This window comes from Euprymna scolopes, chromosome 8 (genome assembly GCF_053919585.1).
Source record: "Euprymna scolopes isolate OS-2025 chromosome 8, ASM5391958v1, whole genome shotgun sequence".
Lineage (NCBI taxonomy): Eukaryota > Metazoa > Mollusca > Cephalopoda > Sepiida > Sepiolidae > Euprymna > Euprymna scolopes.
Window position 1 is genome coordinate 115,570,079 of NC_136489.1, and position 20,175 is coordinate 115,590,253.

General features: G+C 38.6%; 2 protein-coding genes across 2 annotated transcripts; both read right to left on the minus strand.

Annotated features, from left to right (window-relative positions):
• Positions 1 to 8,203: 8,203 nt before the first annotated feature.
• On the minus strand, positions 8,204 to 9,022 carry LOC145283938 (uncharacterized). Its single transcript, XM_080133036.1, has one exon. The coding sequence runs from the start codon at positions 9,020 to 9,022 to the stop codon at positions 8,204 to 8,206; it is 819 nt and encodes a 272-aa protein (XP_079989162.1).
• Positions 9,023 to 9,490: 468 nt separating this feature from the next.
• On the minus strand, positions 9,491 to 9,907 carry LOC145283939 (uncharacterized). Its single transcript, XM_080133037.1, has one exon. The coding sequence runs from the start codon at positions 9,905 to 9,907 to the stop codon at positions 9,491 to 9,493; it is 417 nt and encodes a 138-aa protein (XP_079989163.1).
• Between the last annotated feature and the right edge of the window lie 10,268 nt (positions 9,908 to 20,175).

Here is a 20,175-nt window from a genome sequence, read left to right on the forward strand (position 1 = left end):
ATTTCATGCTCGCTTAATGGATTTGGCTGCGGGACAAAGTGCACGCGTCGAATACACACACATTGAAAAGACAATCATTTCCTATTGATCTTAAGAAACCGATAAATGGAAAGTACGAGTCGGACAAGTTCAACCTGGAGAAAATCGATGCCTTTTTTTTTTTTGTAACTAACTAGGAACAGATTAAATGTTTTGTAAGTTTGAAAATCATTTCCAAAATACAGACAGCTTAAAAGCAACTGGATAAAAATTAATTACAGGTTTCAATCGATTAGGATTAGGATTGTTTTGTTCTATTTTTTTTTTTAACAGATTCAATAATAATACAACATCCATTAAATTTTACATTAATGATTTACTGTAAAAATATTAAGTTTACTTGAAAGCAATAATTTCATTTACAAATGTTAATTTTATTTTTAAAATCTAACGTATATATATATATATATATATATATATATATATATATGAACATTTGTGTGTGTGTGTCAAGTAAGGAATAGGCTCCTATATGGTTGACTATTATAGAAAACTGATAACATATAATGATAGAAGATGTATCAAGACACAGGAATGGGTATGTTTGATCTGGCATAATGATGATTCATTAAAATTGTGGAGTCTGCGTACGCGCCTGGTCCACAAAGTATGGAAAGAAAATATTTAAAAATAAAAAAAGGTTTAAAAGTGTTTTTGATATAGATGTACATAATAATACTTTGATAAGTATGTTTTAATTTAAATAAGGATGGTATAATAAAATTGTGGGGTCTGCGTTCGCGCCTGGCCTCCATAGAATTGAAATAGGCACAAACTTTAATAAAGACTTTTCATATCTATCTGCGTAAGTATACTTTGATAATTATGTTTCAGTTTGAAGAAATATGGTATAATAAAATTATGGGGTGTTCGTTCGCGCCTGATCTCCATAGAATGTAAATATTTCACAAAGTTTAACAAGGTTCTTTAATATATATCCACAGAATATTGTGATAAGTGTTCCAGTGTGAACAGGTATGGTGTAATAAATTATGGGGTGTATCTATTTTATTTTTACTTTCATCATATTTTTCTTTGGTTTTGATACCCCCAAATTCGAAGCTATCTCTTTACAACCCTCCCTTTTCATAACCTATCAGATTTTCATAAATCAGAGTCCATTTTCTGTAGGCTGTTTTTAACCCAGTCTACGACGGGTAATTTTGCTAGTATATATATATATATATATATATATATATATATATATATATATATATATTGTTTTAACAAAATCAAGGCATCAAAGAATGGATTGATAGCAACAAATAGCGTATTTCATCATCATATTGATTTTGTTAAAACAATATATGAATGCTCAGTAACAGAAGATCGTAATTTTGAAGTTTACAATTTACGTCATCTCATTCTGACTTAAAATTTATTCGTATATGAACGGTTACCATATTATCAATTATATAAACCCAATAAAATTCTGAATGGTATATATATATATATATATATATATATATATATATATATATATATATATATATATATATATATAAGTGAGATAAGACACTGATAGAATTCAAATGAAAAATCCCGATAGATATTACTTGAAGTAATACTTTCAAGGAGATCCTAGCCGAAAAGGAAAAGCTCAATATTTAAGAATAGAGCAAGATATAAGTTTCGTGGTTCAATTTTAAATATATGTCCCTATATGTTGTTTTTTCAGAATTTAAAATTTAACCACGAAAATTATACGTATATATATATATATATATATATATATATATATATATACATATATATATATTACAATAGAAAAATGCGAGCATGAAAACTAATATCGTTAAGCTTTAACATGGAAAAGAAAAGGGCAAGATATTCTAGTAAAAAATGTAATATATATATATTACTTAAAATATTGCAGTATTAAGAATTTAAAAACAATTCTGTTTAATATTATATAATCGATTCTTAATTTATAAATTTATTATATTTTTACTCGAATATCTTGTTCTTTTCTTTTCTATGTTCAAGCTTAACCATATTTCTTTTCATGCCCGTATTTTTTATTGTAATCCATGATTTTTGCAGGCTTCCAGTAATTTCACTTGTTCTTTGTTTAAATTCAGTCTTTTTTTTTTTTGCCCCAATAAACATAACATACACATATGCAAAACAATGTACGGCACTCGTCTACATTCATTCTCCCTGTTGCACTGTTTACTTTTCTTTTCGTAATAGCAACACTAGTCGCTAAAGCGACGTGGTTGCTATGGAAACCAGTCAGAAAAAAACGTCACTCACCTCCTTACGGTTTTTACGATGTTGAACACCAGTAAATTCATAATAACATTTGTTTTACTGAACCAAAATTAAACATTTTTTTCACAATATAGGTAAGAAGGTGATCCATAAACTGTAATAATTGTTTGAAATTTGGTCGAAAATACGTGAGTGGTGAAGCTTTAATGCAGTTCTAAATGACTAAAACTGCAACTTAACTATATATTCAAACACTTCTGTGTTTGAATTATATATAAATATATATATATATATATATATATATATATATATATATATATATATATATATATATATATATAAGAATTAAATTTAAATCCAACTTCCAAAATATAAATTATTACTCTAAATGTAAAACATTTATGTTACTTTAAAATGTTAATAATTTTAATTCTGCTTTTTCAGTTTCAAATTTATTTCAAATTATAAATTAAAATTTTATTTTAAAAAACTAAACATCAATTTTAATTTTACTTTTGAATATATTTTTATTTTGCTTTAAAATATATAAACATTTTTAATTTACTTTCAAAATGTAAATTCAGTGTACATTACTAAAATGTTCAACTTAACGAAATGAAATACAATTGACAGTGCGAAAATTTTAATCTCAAATCTCATGAAATTTACAAATTATCATCGTTTATGAAACCGGCTTTACTTATATATCTGCTCTCAATTCTATATTCCCGCTTTTTATTCTTATTTAAAATTAATATTTGGTTATTCTTTTTTAAAGGACCCGTGGCTAGAGTAGGATGAGTACTTGGAAAAATCAATTGTAAAAAGTGATATTCTCTTGAAGGTTGAAGGTTCAATCCTCAGTGTGAACGACCGAAAAATACAATTGCGAATCACTTATGACCTTTATTCTAGTCATAACTGACGGAACAAGAACACGCCACCCCCGTGAAGTAAATAAAAGGTTCCGCTCGAAATTCCGTCCAAATTCCGAGTTCGACAGAAACATTCCCGAATTCGACGCGATACACTTGAAGAAGGTCGGAGGTTATATCGGCCGGAGCGTCGCGAAAATCACAATCAAGATGAGAGCAGTAGTTCGATGAATCCAAATAATACGAATAACCAATCCTCATCTCAAAGATTCAGAAACACCATTTGGGGGGAGGGGGAGGGGGAGTCTCAAAATGACTTCCACGAAACCGAAAGCTTATAGTTAAAAGAGTTGTTGGGAACTAAGCTAACTGAAATCATCGATTAAGTACAAGAGGGATAAATGGATGCTATTCAACAACACATATATCGGTAAAATTCTAGAAATAGACAAAAGAAATAGAAAATGAAACAAGAAGGTTAAAAGACATAACAGAAGTAAAAACAAAAAAAAACCATAAATTACAAGTAACATAACACACTGTATTGTAAACAATGTAGAATTCTAAGCATCGTGCGAGACACCATTTCCAACGAGACAGAAATAAACAGAAGCTTAAAAGAGTCTAATATAAGTGACTAAAGTGCCCCCTTTTGTGCTTTATTTGCAACGGATGGTATCGATGTTTTTCTATACTTCGGTAACACACACACACATAGACACACACACACAAACATATATATGTACATGTGTGCATTTGCGTGTTTAAATTAATGTTATATAATGTTAACATATGTTTAATTATGCTTGAATTTACGATAAGCGTTGATTCAAGAAGTCTCCAGCGCAGTTTATTTGAAATAAATATTTGAAATAAATTTTACTATTTTTGCTTGTTTCAAGTCAAAAGCATGATTATACTGCAATGAATAAGAGAATGTTTATATATATATATATATATATATATATATATATATATATATATATATATATATATATTAAACTAACAAAAACAATAGAAAATAATCAAATAAATAAATTAAATTAACATAAATCTACATAAACTATCACACATATATGTATGTATATATATATATATGTATATATATACATCTATCTATCTATCTATCTATCTATATATATATATATATATATATATATAAGTGAACGTGTCTGTGTGTGTCTGTGTGTGTGTCTGTGTGTCTGTGTACATTTACCTACAACATATCTCTGTCTATTTTTAGTCTGCAGACTCGAAATTTGATATACAGAGTACTGAGATTTGGGAAAATCGATGTGATTGGTTTTTGGCCAGAAATTTGGCGATTAAGGGGTCAAACTTCAACGATTTGACCTTTGAGAACTCTACCAAACTCCCCCGACAATTTTGGGTCTACGCACTTGAAATGTTAGATATCGGATCATTGGACATGGATCTAACTTAATAACTTGATTTGAGCCCAAAAAAATAAATTTTAAGGGGTCATAATAGGGGTCAAATTTTTTAAAACTTGACCTCTGCGGTCTCTTCCAAATTACTCAGACAATTTCTTGTCTAAATATTTGAAATTTTACATAAAGGGTATTCAGAAATAGGGTAAGCTTTTTCATCAGTTTGGTCGAAAATTTTTAGTTACCAATATATAAATGTATGTATGTATGTTTGCATGTCTGCCTTAAACTTTCAATAGATGCGACGGATTTTTCCAAGATCAGTATCGTTTTGAAGTTCGGCCTTTCATACGACAAATATCGAAACATTGACTAAAAATGTTAATAACTTTCCCTTCAACTAGGCACTTTTCTACAGGGGGGGTCACTTTTTTCGCCGATATTTTTTTAAGTTATCCTCTCCTTTATATTGTCTAGCCTTAATTTTAAAAAATGCGGTTTCCGGTTTGGCGGTGGTCGTAACAGCATAAACGTTAGGTTTTACCCCGTTCTTTTTCTCCTTTGCGGTACGGGTTCGAGCCTGCCTTCCTACTACCCCTTTTTTTTTTGCTCAACATACACACCGGGCTGAAATGCTAGTATATATATATAAACTAACAAAAGAAAACAAAACAAAAAAAAACTAGATTTAAAACAGGTCAAGAAACTAGATATCCAGGCTAAATAGAGCACACACTTAAGAACAGGTCAACCAGAGGTCAAATAGGCCTTTGTCCGGAAAATGCATGTTCATTGGCTGATAGGAAGGGGGCGGTGGATACTACAAAGCTGATTGGTGCGTATATAAAAACGACAGACTACCACAAAATTCGCGCATAAGCCTGAAGAGTCATAGAGTGGATGAAACGCGGAATATTCAGTGTTGCTTAATCGCCATATATATTTTATAACTTACTAGCTAGCTCTACCTGCGTATTGAGCACTTTTGAAGTAAATACTTAAAGTTTACGCATAAATTTATACTTTCGTATATTAATTTTATGTAAGTACATGAAGTAGTTAATTCTTTACATTGAATAGACGTTTTTAGTCTATTAATTTTACATTACAATCCTTTCCATTATTCTTATTGCACGGTTTTGTCAAACTCTTCTTAGATAAATATATTTGCACTAATAACTAATCAACACTCAAATGCAATGGTTATTACATCAGTAAGTTCCCACCTGAAGTAAATATACTTCAGGTGGGAACTGACTGATGCAAAAAGCATTGCATTTTATTTTTTCAAGTACATTCAACTACTTCTGGATGTATCTTCAGTTTAATGAATTATGCATAAAAGAAAAAATGCTGCTCAAATACACACACACACATACGAAATGTGTATTTTTTTTAAGTTTACGTGGAAACATAGGGAAAGTAAAACGTATACATACACAAACAAAAATATATAATATATGTAATAAATATATATATAATAAATATATAATAAACATATGTAATAAATATATATATATATATCTTCTACGAAAAAAGCACTACTAATAGAAATTAAAAATATCAAACAGGTTCTTATAAATAATTACTTTCCGAATTATATTGTTGATCAACAAATTAAACTATTGTTACAGTCCCCCAAAACCCCTAACAGCAATACTAGTACATGTTCTAACACTAACCCTATAGACATATTTTATAAAAACCAAATGACATCAAATTTTAGAGTGGAAGAAAAAATAATTAAAAGCATCATACATAGATATACAGCACCTCTAGAGAACAATTTTAAGATTAGATTTATTATATACTATAAGAAGTATCGAACCTAGAACCTCATCGTTAAAAATAACTCCTCGCCGGCGACAAAAATGTTGGAGCAAACCAATATTGTGTACAAATTTCAATGCCCCTTAGGAGAGTGTAACTCCGAAAATAAAAACGCATATATTGGACATACAAAAACAACATTGTCCCGTCGATTAACGATGCATTTGAACAGTACTAGCTCAATATACCAGCATTTAACAAATCAACATAGCTGTCCCCCCTCTAATCTTAGAAAGGTACTCGTGGACAACACAAGGATTTTGCAACGATACAGTAATTGTAAAAAATTAAAATACTTGAAGCACTATATATAAAAACCCAGCACCCATCTATAAATAGCATTAATTTTGAAAGTAGCAATAATGTGCTGAAATGTTTAGCATAACCAGTATACGACTGGTTTTGCTAACATTGCCTTTTATCATCCTAATTTTTAATCGAGTTTTTTATCACTCGTAAATCCTACTTGTACTTGTACTTGAAACGACATTCACCCTGGAGGAGTTGAGTCGGCTTCATGAAGATGCACATCTCGTATCGCTGCGGCCCAAGCCCGGCGATCGGAGGCAAGATCCCGAGTGAGCAACAGCCAGTCACGTCTCCAACGAGACAGGCCATAGATGAGCGGGCCCGAAATAAGTTCAGCGTCGGCTTTGATAGTCCCGAGCCACGTTCTTAGCTGGCCACCGACACGTTTTTTTTCCAGCCGGGTAGAGGACGTGGGGAGATAGCCTCGTGGATAAAGACCCCTGCATCACAGCGAGAGGCATGGCCGAACCATCGAAGGCGTCGGGCCCGCAGTAGGTCAGTAATTGCCTGGAGATTGCAGCGACGCCGGACTTCTTTGTTGGCGATGAAATCCAAGGGACGGACATGGAGAATGCGGCGGAGATTGTAGTGGTCGAAAACTTCTACGCGTCGCAGATCCGCTTTCCGTATGGGCCAGGTCTCACATCCATACAAAAGTATTGAGCGGACGAGGGCCTGGTAGATTCGTATTTTTGTCCTCAGACGTATTTCAGGCCGTGACCATAATCGCCTTTGGAGTCGACAAAAGGCAGCTCGTGCGGCATTAATGCACGTTTCAATCTCATTCATGCCTTGACCGGTAACAAAGAACGTGCAGCCCAGGTATTTGAAGCTATCCGTCTCCTCGAGGGTTTCCCCGCTGAGAGTGACGGAGGACCTTTCTGCTTGGAGGACGCCAGCCGATAGAATCTTCGTCTTGCTGGCGTTGATTCTCATGTCGATGGCAGCTGCCTTCTCCTGGATTCGGTTCAGCACCGTCTGTATGTCTTTGTAGCTCTCCCCGAGAACCGCAATATCGTCCGCGTAGTCCAAACCGGTGAGATGAAAGTTACGCCCCACCACGACGCCAGGATATCCAGGCAGCGCCTGCTCCATGATCCAATCAATAGCGTAATTGAAAAGGGTGGGCGAGAGCGCGCATCCCTGGCGGACACCACTGCTGACGTTGAAGAAAGAAGAGTCCTGGCCATAACACCGGACACGCGTGCGAGTCCGATGATCAAGTTGAGTAGCTTCGGGGGGATACCATCTGCTTCCATCACTCTCCACAGGGTACCGCGGTCGACCGAGTCAAAAGCGGCAGCGAAGTCGATAAAACATACGATTGTACGCTGTTGGTAGCACGAGCGCTGTTCCAAGGCTCGCCTCAGCGTGAATATTTGGTCGACGCATCCGCGGCCAGGTCGGAATCCGCATTGGTTAGGACGAGTCCTTCTGTCCCTTTCGTATTGAAACCGTCTCAGAGTGAGGATAGTGAAGACTTTGGCAGCGACATCTATAAGGCTGATGCCTCTGTAGTTACTACATGTCCGTTTGTCACCCTTCTTAAAAAAAGGGAAGGAGGATGGCGTCACTCCAATCTTGGGGAATCTCCCCACTATTCCAAATCTCAGAAATCAGCTGGTGTAGGCGAGGGGTCAATTCATCGATTCCGGTCTTGTAGACCTCAGCCGGGATACCGTCCTCGCCTGGAGCTTTGTTATTCTTCAACTTGGCAATGACGGCTCTGATTTCTTCATGGCTGGGAGTATCCGACGAGTAATCGTAGAGATCTGCAGCAGTGGGGGTGTTTTGAACTGGTATTGTAGGTGGAGGCTGGTGGTTCAGGAGTTCACGGAAGTGCTCGTGCCACCGATCCAATCGTGCGTTTAGCTCAGTAATGATTTCACCTCCACTGTTGTGGATGGATTCGCTCACGGATGACCTCGTCTGTGTGCTGGACTTCAATAGTTGATATAACTTGCGGGAGTCCCCTACCGAGGCCGCATGTTCCATGTCAGTTGCGATATTGTGCCAGTAAACATTGCGGTCGTTGCGGACAGAGTGCGTTGTTTCTCGGCGAAGGCGACGATAGTTGGCATCTCCGTTGAGTCTGGCACGTTTAGCCTCCTCACCCAATTTCACCGTTCGACTTGAGATCCAGTCCTTTTGACGACACTTTGTGAAACCCACGGTGTTGGCCGCTGCTTCAGTGACGTTCTTTTTGAGTGCTTTCCATATATCTTCCACCGATTCTTCTGGTTGTAAACCATTGAATCGGTTGCGTAGGTCCAGTCGAAACTGAGTCGCAGTGTCGTCCACTTTCAGCTTTGTGATATCAAGACGTTTTTGACGGGAAACGTGTTTGTTGGCCTTTAGTCGCATTGTGAACTTGGCTCTAACAAGGACATGATCCGATCCATGGGTATTTCCTGTTTCAGCACCTCTGCAAGCGCGGCAGTCACGCATATTGCTTACCCAGCGTTTGCGTATCAAAATGTAGTCTATCTGGTTCGCCGTGACACCGTCATTCGAGTACCACGTCACCAGATGATGATTTGGATGCTGAAACTTCGTATTGGAGACAATGAGGTGATTGTTCATCGCGAAGTTAATGATACGTTCGCCATTGGCACAGCGATTCCCGACGCCAAATGGGCCCAGCGTAGATCTTGTTTGAGTATCCGCCTTGCCAGTTCTGCCATTCCAATCACCTGCTATGACAAGCATGTCGCCAGCGGGGGTTCCGTTGACGGCAGCTTGTAATTCGTTGTAGAAGGTATCTTTTATAGCGTCGGCTGAGTCTAGCGTGGGTGCATAGACTGCGATGACAGAGACGTTGTAGATAACTCCTTATAGCCGAATTCGGGCAAGACGAGGGGAAATGGGTTCCCAGTCCAAAAGAGATTTTTGTGCGCGGTCGCTCAGAGCGATTCCGACGCCATACAGGCCTGAGTTGCCCGTTACTCCACTGTGATAGAGGTGGTAGGAAGTATCTTCTTGTGGTACCTTGATGGATTGGTGATCGCTGTCCGGTAATCTGACCTCAGACAAGCATGCGACGTCCACCTTGTATTGGTGTAGAGAGCGCACCGTTAGGGCTTGTGCCGCCTCAGATCTTAGGGTTCGGACGTTCCAACAGGCGAAGAAGTAGTTCTGTCTTCTTCGAAGCATTCCGGCTTGCAAATTTAACACTTGCTCCACCGGATGAACAAGCGCCTCGGCTCCCGCGTACGCCGTAGTAGGGTCCGCAGTTGTATAATTGTGCATATTTCTCATGAAGTTTCTTGGCGGTAGTAACCACAGGCGGACGCTAGTCGCAAGTGTACACTGTGGGTGTGTGCCCAGGAACGGATATCCTTGCCGCTGATTGTCAGCAGACGCAGAGGGATAGTCCGACCATGGAGCCGCCGATTATCGACAGTCGTCCCATGGGTTTGAAGACAGGTTCCCGCAAGTTCCTTGCAGACGCAGACTATCACCAGGCGCCGCCGGTTGCTGGCAGACGCAGCTGGATTTAAGAGCAGACGAACAGTTATAGCGCTGAACACTCGCTTGCATTCCCGCTCATTCGGTGTTAACCGGTCTCGCGACGTGGACGCATGGGCGTGAATTTGTTTGTCAGAGGTTATAAGTGACACACGCCTTATGGAACCATTTTATAGAGCAGTGGGGGCTCATACCCATATGCCCAGCTACGGCATAACAGACCATTTGGATATTTTAATCCATTTTTCATTGACTCTTTTTATCATTCGTAACTATATATTTCACTTCTATTTTTAATATTTTATCTCGACCTGATGATGATTCAAGAAAGAATCGAAAGCGCTTGTGTGAGCCATGGAACATTTGTAAATACCTTCCATCTTGAAGTTAAAAAATCTTACGAAAGATAAAAAAAATGAAAAAAGAATCATTAAGCAAGGTATCTCTGTTTTTAATAATGTTTGCCTTAATATATATATATATATATATATATATATATATATATATATATAATTTCATGAAACTTCAGTTCTCGTCAGAACATAGTAGTTAAGCAATTATGAGTCTTGCTAGTACCAAATAGGTTTTATATCTGTATATTAATAAATAAAAATTGATTTTTTTCGTGTCATTTTCGACACTACAGTGTTTATTTTTTATTATTGCAAATATATTTATCAGAGAGGAGTTTGACAAAATATTTGATTTGATTTTATTGATATCCGCTTACTTCATTTTTCTTTTCGTTTTTTTTATTTTTGTTTGTCGTCGAAAATCTTTGGGGCGTTGCAAAATGTCTGCTTTAATTGAGATAAAAGCGTCAATTCCTCTGTGTTGACCAAATTAATCAAATCTGTATTGAGTGAGGATAAATTTTCAGACGAATAACCAATCGATTTTTGTTTAGTTTATTGATATTTCGTATTTTGATGTACTCTTATGAAATAACATTGTCAAAATCGATAGTATATAGGTCATGTTTACGAAATACAACACCCACTTATTTAAAAGCACGAAAAATTATTTTTAATTAACGAGGTAAAAAATTATTTCAGCTTTAGCGTAGGGGAGACCGTGAAAATCAATTTCCAAACGTAAGCATGGCGTATGATAAAAAATACATTAAAAAAAACATGACCATAAGAAAAAAAAAGTTGAACTTAATTGTTACATAAATTACAAATGAAAATTAAATTAATTAACCAAAAGAAAAAAAAACTTTAAACTTTACCATAAGAAAAAAGATTGATTAACCATAAGAAAAAAAACTTTAAACTTAATTGTTACATAAATTACAATTGAAAATTAAATTGATTAACCAAAAAGAATGAATTTAATTGTGAGTAACAATAGTAAAGTTAATTTAAAACTTAATCATTAAAATCATAAAAATCCAATTTAAAACTTAATCATTAAAATCATAAAAATCCAATTTAAAACTTAACCATTAAAATCATAAAAATCCAATTTAAAACTTAACCATTAAAATCATAAAAATCCAATTTAAAACTTAATCATTATAAATCAATGAAAATATAGTTTAAAACCAAATCTTGACAAACCTTAAAAATACAATTTAAAATTGAATTGTGAGAAACCACGTAGAATGCAATTTTAGCCAATAAAAACACAAACGTAATAAATAAAAAATAATATTTAGAACTAAATTTAATCAACCAAAGAAAATACAGTTTAAAACTTAATTATGACAGACTAAAAAAATTACAATTGTAAAATCAATAATGGAAACCAAAGAAAATACAGCCTAATTGGTTGTGAAAAACCAGAGAAAATACAGTTTTAGACTTAATCGTTGTAAACTAAAGAAAATACAATTTAAAGCTAAACTATGGCAAACTAAAGAAAATATAATTGAAAACTAATTGTCACAAACTACAGCAAATATAATTGTAAGGTTTCCGAGTCGACTATCGTCGTAGTCGTCGTTCTTTTCCCGGTGCGTGCGTGCGTGCGTGCGTGCTCTATATATACTACTAATCAGACGACGGTGTCAATCTTTTGTGTGTCCCGTCTTAATGGTCGTTCCTATTCTCTACATGCCCTCCCCCCACCATGTGACCACACTACCGTCGTTTTGTGGTCATGTGACTGGAGAATTCCGTGTAGTAGTGAGTTGGTCCTTGCATTTGAGGGGAAAGTGGCCTTGGTGCTCGTGTTACCCTCATGCTGCGTCGTGGGACTGGACTCGTCTGCATTGGCTTGTGGTTGATCGGATCTTGGTCCACCTCCATATCTGTTTCTGATGTGTCACAATCAGCTTCTTCCACCTCCATCATCTCATGCATGTTGCACGGTGGTTTGCTGTCCTCCCTTCTTGGTGTTTGGGGAGATGGTTGATGGGGTTGTTGAGTGGGTGGATACTCCGGCGTATCCATGACCGGTTTGATTTTCCTGAGGAAACAGCGATTGCGTAATGTGATCCTGCCGCTACCATCCAACCGTATCCTGTACTGCCTGTTACCCATTGTCTCGACGACTCTCCCAGTTTTCGCCCATCGTCGTGGATTTAGTCCCTCCTGATTCTGCACCTGCACAAACTCGCCGACTCGGAGCTGTTGGAGGGGCGGCTGTGTATGTCGTACTGTTCTTTGTTAAGTACGTGCCTTTTCGCCATCGCCCTCTATCTCAAATCTCTGATCTCCGTCCAACGCTTGTGGATGCAGTATTTTTTGCGAAGTGCGGGGAGATAGCCCCTTACTGTTCGACCATATAGTATTTCCGCCGGCGACAATCCAAGGTCCTGACTGGGCGTATTCCTATGAGTCATCATCGCCCGTGCTGCCCGATCATGATGTAGGTGTCCGTAGCCATCAACGCAGTCCATCAGCATTCTTTTGGCCGTTTTTACGGCCAGTTCAGCTCGGCCATTACTCTGGGGGTAATGTGCAGATGATATGCGCCTTTTTACGCCCCAGTCTTCTAGGAACGATTTGTATTCTAGTGAATCGAATGGTGGCCCTCCATCGGATGATATTTCCTCCGGCGCACCATACGTGCAAAACCAAACCCTCAGGGCGTTACACACCGCTGCAGCCCTTCCTGATGGTAGTGGTGCGAACTCAATCCAACCGGTATATCGGTCCGCGTATACCATGTAACTTTTCCCGTGCATATCTAGCAAGTCAGTGACTGTCTTTTGAAATGGGAATTCCGAGTTTATGGGTGGCATTAGTGGTTCCCTAGGCTGGGATGGGGCGATCGAATTGCAATTCCGACATTGCGGCCTTGTTTGTCGGATGCTGGCGTCTAAACCAGGCCAAAATAACCGTTGTCTGGCGTTAGCCAACATACCATTCACCCCTTGATGGGCGGAGTGTAATGCCTCTAACACCTCGGCTCTAAGCCGTTTTGGTATCAAAATTTTGTCCCCTTTCATGGGTACCCCTTCCAGACAATATAGTTAGTCTGCCATCGGCCAGAATTGCCGGATTTCTGGTGGTAGTTCGTGGCGTGACCTTTGGAACCCGTCTTGAATGTATGACGCCAACGTTCGGCACTCCTCATCGGTGGCTGCAGCTGCGACTATCTTATCCCAGGTGATCGCTCGGAACTTGGGGTCATGTGCGTATGCAGCTATGATGGATGCTTGTATACTCCCCTCGATTTGCTGGGAAGTGTCAGTGCCCTTTAGTCTGCTGTGTCTTGACGGCGCAGGGTATCGGGATGTGCAGTCCGGTGCTGCGTTGAGTTTCCCAGGAACATGCCTAATCCGGAACCTGTACATCAACGACCGCTCCTTGAATGAGAACAGGCGGGGATTTTTTTTATATTCTCAAGGATCTGATCCGAGAAAATTTTTACTAGGGGCTGGTGGTCCACGGTGACCAATAGGTCTGGGGATCCCAGGATGAACATCCTACAAGACTCCAAGCCATAAATAAGCGCTAGAGCCTCCCCCTCTATAGGGGAATAACGAGATTCTGCATCTTTCGTGAAGCGAGACCCGGCCAAAATCATCTTCCAGTGGTCCTTACCACAGTTGGGACCTAATTCCGTTGGGCATTTGCAATGCTTCTGGAACAAAAAATACCCAATGCCAACCTTACTGAAGTCGGTTGAAAGGCAGGTCGCTCTGTTCATATCGAAGGTTTTCACCCCTTCTTCGATTTTCTAAACGATATTCCTCTTCGACTCTTCGAAAAGTCTATTAAATGTGTCATCCCAGTAAAATTTACGGTTCTTTGTCCGCAGCAACTCTCGAAAAGGGGCCATTATATCGGCCTGTGCAAATGTATACGACACCTGGTTAACTAAACCAAACCAGGACTTGATACCAGTAATGCTCGTTGGGGTCGGGAAATAGAGAGTAGCCTCCGTCATTTTTTTAGTTGGCTTCACGCCGTCCGAGGTTATCACAAAGCCGGCAAATTCAACTTCATCGTCAGCAAATTGAAATTTGTCAGGGTTAAAGACTATCCCACTTTTACCACAATGGGTAATATAGTCCACAGTATGCCAGAAAGCCAATTCTAAGGACCTGTCCCATAGGAGTGTGTCATCTATACACCGGGTCTTTCGAGGCATGTCAACTGTGATGTCATCGAACCGGCGCGTGTACCCGTCCCCGGATGCGTGAAAACCCTGGGGAGCCCTGAGATACCGATAACGACCCCATTCCGTTATGAACGTGGTCGCGTCCCGGGCTTTTGGGGAGAGTGACAGACTATGGTACCCATTCCATGCGTTCAAGACAGTCTTTTTGGTTTGGGCAGGCACCACGGACACCTGATTAAAAGGGGACGGTGTGTGATGAGTCTCTCTCATCGTTGCTGCATTCAATATTTGTAGGTCTACCGTCCTTCTTGGTGACCCGTCTTTCTTTGGAGCGACTACCATCCTCGAACACCAGATCGTAGGTGTGCCTGCTGGTACCGGTTCGATAATACCCAACGCAACATCTCGATCCAAATCATCCTTTACCCTTTTCTTCCAGTGATGAGGGACTGGAATGGGTGTGTGTATGGCCGATGGTTTCGCCCCCGGGGTAAAAGTTATATCCAGCGGCCTCCCTAACATGACTTGTAACGGTTGATGGGGGCAGGTGTTGAATGCGCTGGACTTAAAGTGTTCACGTAACCACTTCTCTAACCGTTCCCTATTATCTCCAGTGGGGGTAAACGGGATCCTCGCTGGCTTGTCCGGGACGGATTCTCTTTTCGGACATCCACACGGTGCTGTCCCACTTTCTGAAGCCGATAAATCGGCCTTTGATACTTGATGCGGGAAGTCGCGATTGATTACTCCTAGGTCTTTGAGGGCCGATTCTGAAGTAGAATCCTGACGTGTTTTCTGAAACGTAGACCACTTGTCGCGTTTCCTTCTGACCGAGCTTAATCTGAGTCAGGACCACCCCCTTGATATCTAGGGGTTCGTCTGTGATTCCTCGTATCCTGTGGGTGGTAGGTATCAGGATCCTGCTGGTGCACCCTAATATTTTCAATATTTCTGGGCCACTCGAACACGTCTGGGCACCGGTATCTGCAATGGCCTGGATGCGGTGTTTTCGACGGCTTACTCCCTTATCCAAAGCGCACCCGAATTTAGCCTGGGATTCTCGTATCAGGGACACATCTACCATTAATGAGGGTGGTGGCTCAGGGGGACTTCTCCTAAACCCACCACTGCTCCATGCAAGGTGTGGCACTGCTGCTATTCTACCTTTTTGATTGTAACATGCCGGTGCCCCCTCCATTCTGCTGCCGAAAATATTCGATTGACGTGTGGCATCGTTTGTTGACTCCGCCGTCGACCTCTCCTATTTCGGGCACACTCTTTGTAAGTGGTCTGTGACGCCACAATTAAAACATTTTAGCCCCCTCGCCGGGCAGTTCTTCCGCCCTTTTAACCCACTGGGGTGTGAGGTCCTCCCACACCCTTCACAAGGACTATTCTGAGGGGTTTTGAGCGGCTGCTCCTTCCGAGATGGTTTTTTCTCGGCTGTTAGTAGGCCAAAAGTCGAGTGTCTCTCTGAGCCTCGTTGCAACTGAGGAGCAGACGTCTCTGTAGTTTCTAAACTAACCAGCCTGTGAAGCTTTTGCTCCACAGTGGTTAGAATATTTGCTTCGGCCAGCAATTTACACTGGTACTCCTCATTTGCCAGACCGGCTACGAGTTGGCCAGCTACCATGTCCTCCGAATAGTTTACGGCTTGCCGGCAGTTCTCGTTGGGGCACAGAACCGTGAAATTGCAAAACCGTGCCTGGGACCGAAGCTTTGCCAAGAACTGTACGGGTCCCTCCCCCCGTCTATTGTCTGATGTTATGAAATTTATGTCTATGCACCTTTCACCGCAATGAACTGTATATGCCTTAAGAGTTGTTCCTCTGTGACAGAATTGAGGGTTTCAGGCCCAACTAAGTCAAATAAAAGTTTATTTACCTCATTTGAGCAGGCTGTCCTTAGTTCATTGCGGATTTCCACGGGGTCGGTAAGGCCGCACATTTGTTTGTATCGGGCCCACGAGTCGATGAAAAGCGCCCAGTCCGCGTCGGTGAATCCATGTTCGATACGTGGCCGGTCTGGTTTCTTAGTGTTAGACCGACTCGAGGCACTCCCTCCGCGAAGCTCATTGCTTTCTCTTTGCAGATTTATTATTTGTTGAATCAACTGCATGTATTGGCCGTCCTCGTGTTGTTCTGACGCCATTATACTCCAAAAATCGTGCAAAAGAAATTATGTTGAAAAATAAATCCTGTTTGTAGCGCCATGTAAGGTTTCCGAGTCGACTATCGTCGTAGTCGTCGTTCTTTTCCCGGTGCGTGCGTGCGTGCTCTATATATACTACTAATCAGACGACGGTGTCACTCTTTTGTGTGTCCCGTCTTAATGGTCGTTCCTATTCTCTACAATAATTAGAAACTTAATTGTGATAAACTAAACCAAATATAACTTGCAAACTTGATCGCGAGAAACAAAATAAATTATAATTTAAAAACTTCATCGTGACAAACTAAAGAAATATATTTGAAAACTAAATTTTAACAAGTTATAGAATATTTAAAATTTAACACAACCCCCGTCCCTCTACACCCCATCGTAAGAAAAAGCGTTAACGAAGGCGGTAAAATAGTTCAAAATAATCCCAGGGTTCAGGGGTTAATACCATTCAAACAGTAAATTTGTGACAAGTTAAAATGCCAGCCTCGTTTTCAGGGCCTCGATAACCCCGAAAACACACAAACTAGAATGGTCAGCGTTGTGTTACAATTTAAATGTTTTCAGATATGCAGCAAACGAATATCGCATTTAAATTTTCCACGGACTCCGGATATAAAGACATTTTGGTCAAATAACACGGCAAATAAGTAACAAATAAGATTTTTTCTGAGCAGAAAAATATTTGAAAACCAAAAAAATGCGTAGTATTCATTTTTAGAAATAAAGAACTGTGCAAAAATGTCAGCGATTTTTTAAATGAAATATAAGTGAAGAAAAAAAATGAAATTCTTATGATAAAAAAATATGAAAAGTGATATTTTGAATGAAGCGATGTAACTGCTCAGTCGGAAAATCGTTTGGTATGTGAATTTGTTTATTTTTTATTTAGCCACCTGTGGGATCAGAAGACGGTAATGGTAAATTCATACAGTTTCAACCGTTCCACTGTTAACTGGAGATCTTTCTGCTCGATAGTTTGCGATAACTTGTTACAAAATTAAGACCCAATAGTAGACCAAGATATTGAGGTCGAAATCGATAAAAATTTAATCGTTCGACGAAAATATATCTGAAGAAGGGTTTTCAGTCAAATTTGGCCTTTTTGAAGACATGGAGAGGATTTCCAAAAGAGAGTTTCGTGGTTACTCTGAAAGACCCTGATAAACGAAGAAACGACCATCTAATGTGACATTCGTTTTTAGCATACCCGAAAAACTATAAAAGTCGTAATTTTAAAGGTGAGTGTTGAATTAAAATTTTCTCTCCTTTTTATTTTTTCACAAAATTTTCTTTAAATGAGAACTTTTATAGATTTTCAAATATGCTGAATACGAAAATCGCATTGAAATTTTGCAGACACAAGTAGTTATCGAGATATACACACAAAAATATGGCCATTTGGGGGGGGGCAGTGTCAGTCTCATAAAAGTTGATTTTTTCCGCTAGGTGTCGTGGGATGGGCAATCTCAGAAAAGTGCATTTTGTTTCCGCTTAGTGGCAGTGTCATCGGTCGCAGAGAAGTAGATTTGTTAATGGCGCGCACGCACGCGCATAAAAACATGGCCGACAAAAATACAATGCATAATAAAGTTTTTATATATTAATAACTACTTGACTCTGCAAAATTTTAATGCGATTTTCGTATTCAGCATAGCAGAAAACCTTTAAAGTCATCATTTTAAAGAAAATTGTGGAGGTGGACCGAATGTAAAAATTTACCAACATTAGCATTTTCTTTCGTATTAAAAAAAAATCTTAACAGCCTCAACCTTCTCACATGAATATTAAATCTTCTCAAAATTTCAATATAAATTATTTTATTAGAGAACATTATATGGACACAACCTCATATTTGAAATCAAACTATTTCAGATATTGTTTTTTTTTTTTTTTTGCATAGTGTGATATATTATAGCAACGAAATAATACCATAATTTTTTTTATATATAAAAAGGCATATATAAACCCAAACCGCGTGCAATGATTAGTAGGATCATCTGAAATACATTTACTTAATATAATTATTATTTTTATTTTTATTTTTGCTTTATGTACGTATGCAGTTATTCAACACCAGGGCGGTCCTGGATATGACCTTAAACTATATCCGATGGTGAGGCCCCACCTTGCGGGTTTTGGGGAGTGTGGAGCCACCCTTTAATTGCCATTGCTCCCATGTCCACTCTGACCCGGAGTGGAAGTACCTGTTAGGTTCCCAACTATTGGTTAAATAGAAACCGACTTGAAAAAACAAACAAAAAAAAACAAATATATTCTATTAAAAACTTGTTCTTCAAAATCACTGGATTTGGCATTAAATAACCTGAAAAGGGGTGATATGCCGCAAAACAAGAACAACGAAACCAATCAACACCAGGGAAAATATTTCGTAAATTTCGAAGGAAATATCGACGCGGTTGCCTAAATCTGCAATGACGCCACTAAACTTTCGCATTCAAAGACGGTCATAATTTTATTTGATATCATTTTAGGGGGTGGGGCACGCTGACATCAGTGTTAATGGAATATTCCTCTCGCTGCAGTTTATATAGAACAAGAAACATTAACAAAATATTTACTACTGAAAATTCTCAATTTATTTTGCTTAATAGAAAAAAAGACTATACATTCAAAGGCGCGAGGATTCTGTATAAATGCTAAAACGATCAAAGATCATAATATATATTTGGATTATTTGCCTAATTCTCCTGTTCTCATCTTGCGTGTTATTCTTACACCGCTTTGGTTGATGTAAGCTCCAACCTTCTTCATGTGCATCCGGTCGAACTCGGGAATCGTTGTCGAACACGGACTTTCAAACGGACCCTGTATTTCATACACAGGGAGTAATATGTTTTCGTTCCGTAAGCCATAACCTTTAATGTAATGGATATGAGTGCTGGGGGGAGGTTGAAGTTGTAATACTCATTAAAACGATGTTTAGACCTAACAAAATGTGAAACCAGGACCACAGAGTTCATATAAATAGCTGAATTAGTTTTAAAAGTATTACAGACAAAACCATTTGACATGTATGCTAAATACAATGAGCTCTCTGGTTAGCAACCAGATGGTTGATATATTTTTTTATGTTTATATGAGCTTATATTTGACCAGATGATTCCATTGAATCATTTCCTTTAGTTATCCACACTAAACGAGACTTGGAAATCTGTAAGGAGAAATAAAAATCAGAAATTTGTTCTAACTCCAGGATGACCAGAATAGGGAATCTTGAGTATCTTTTAGCCGACATGAAAATGTATAGTATTAAAAATTATATTAGCTTGTGTATGATACGATCGAGCATTTTGATATTGTTGCTATTAGCTCGTGATGCATATTATACGTATGATAATTGCAACGTCTTG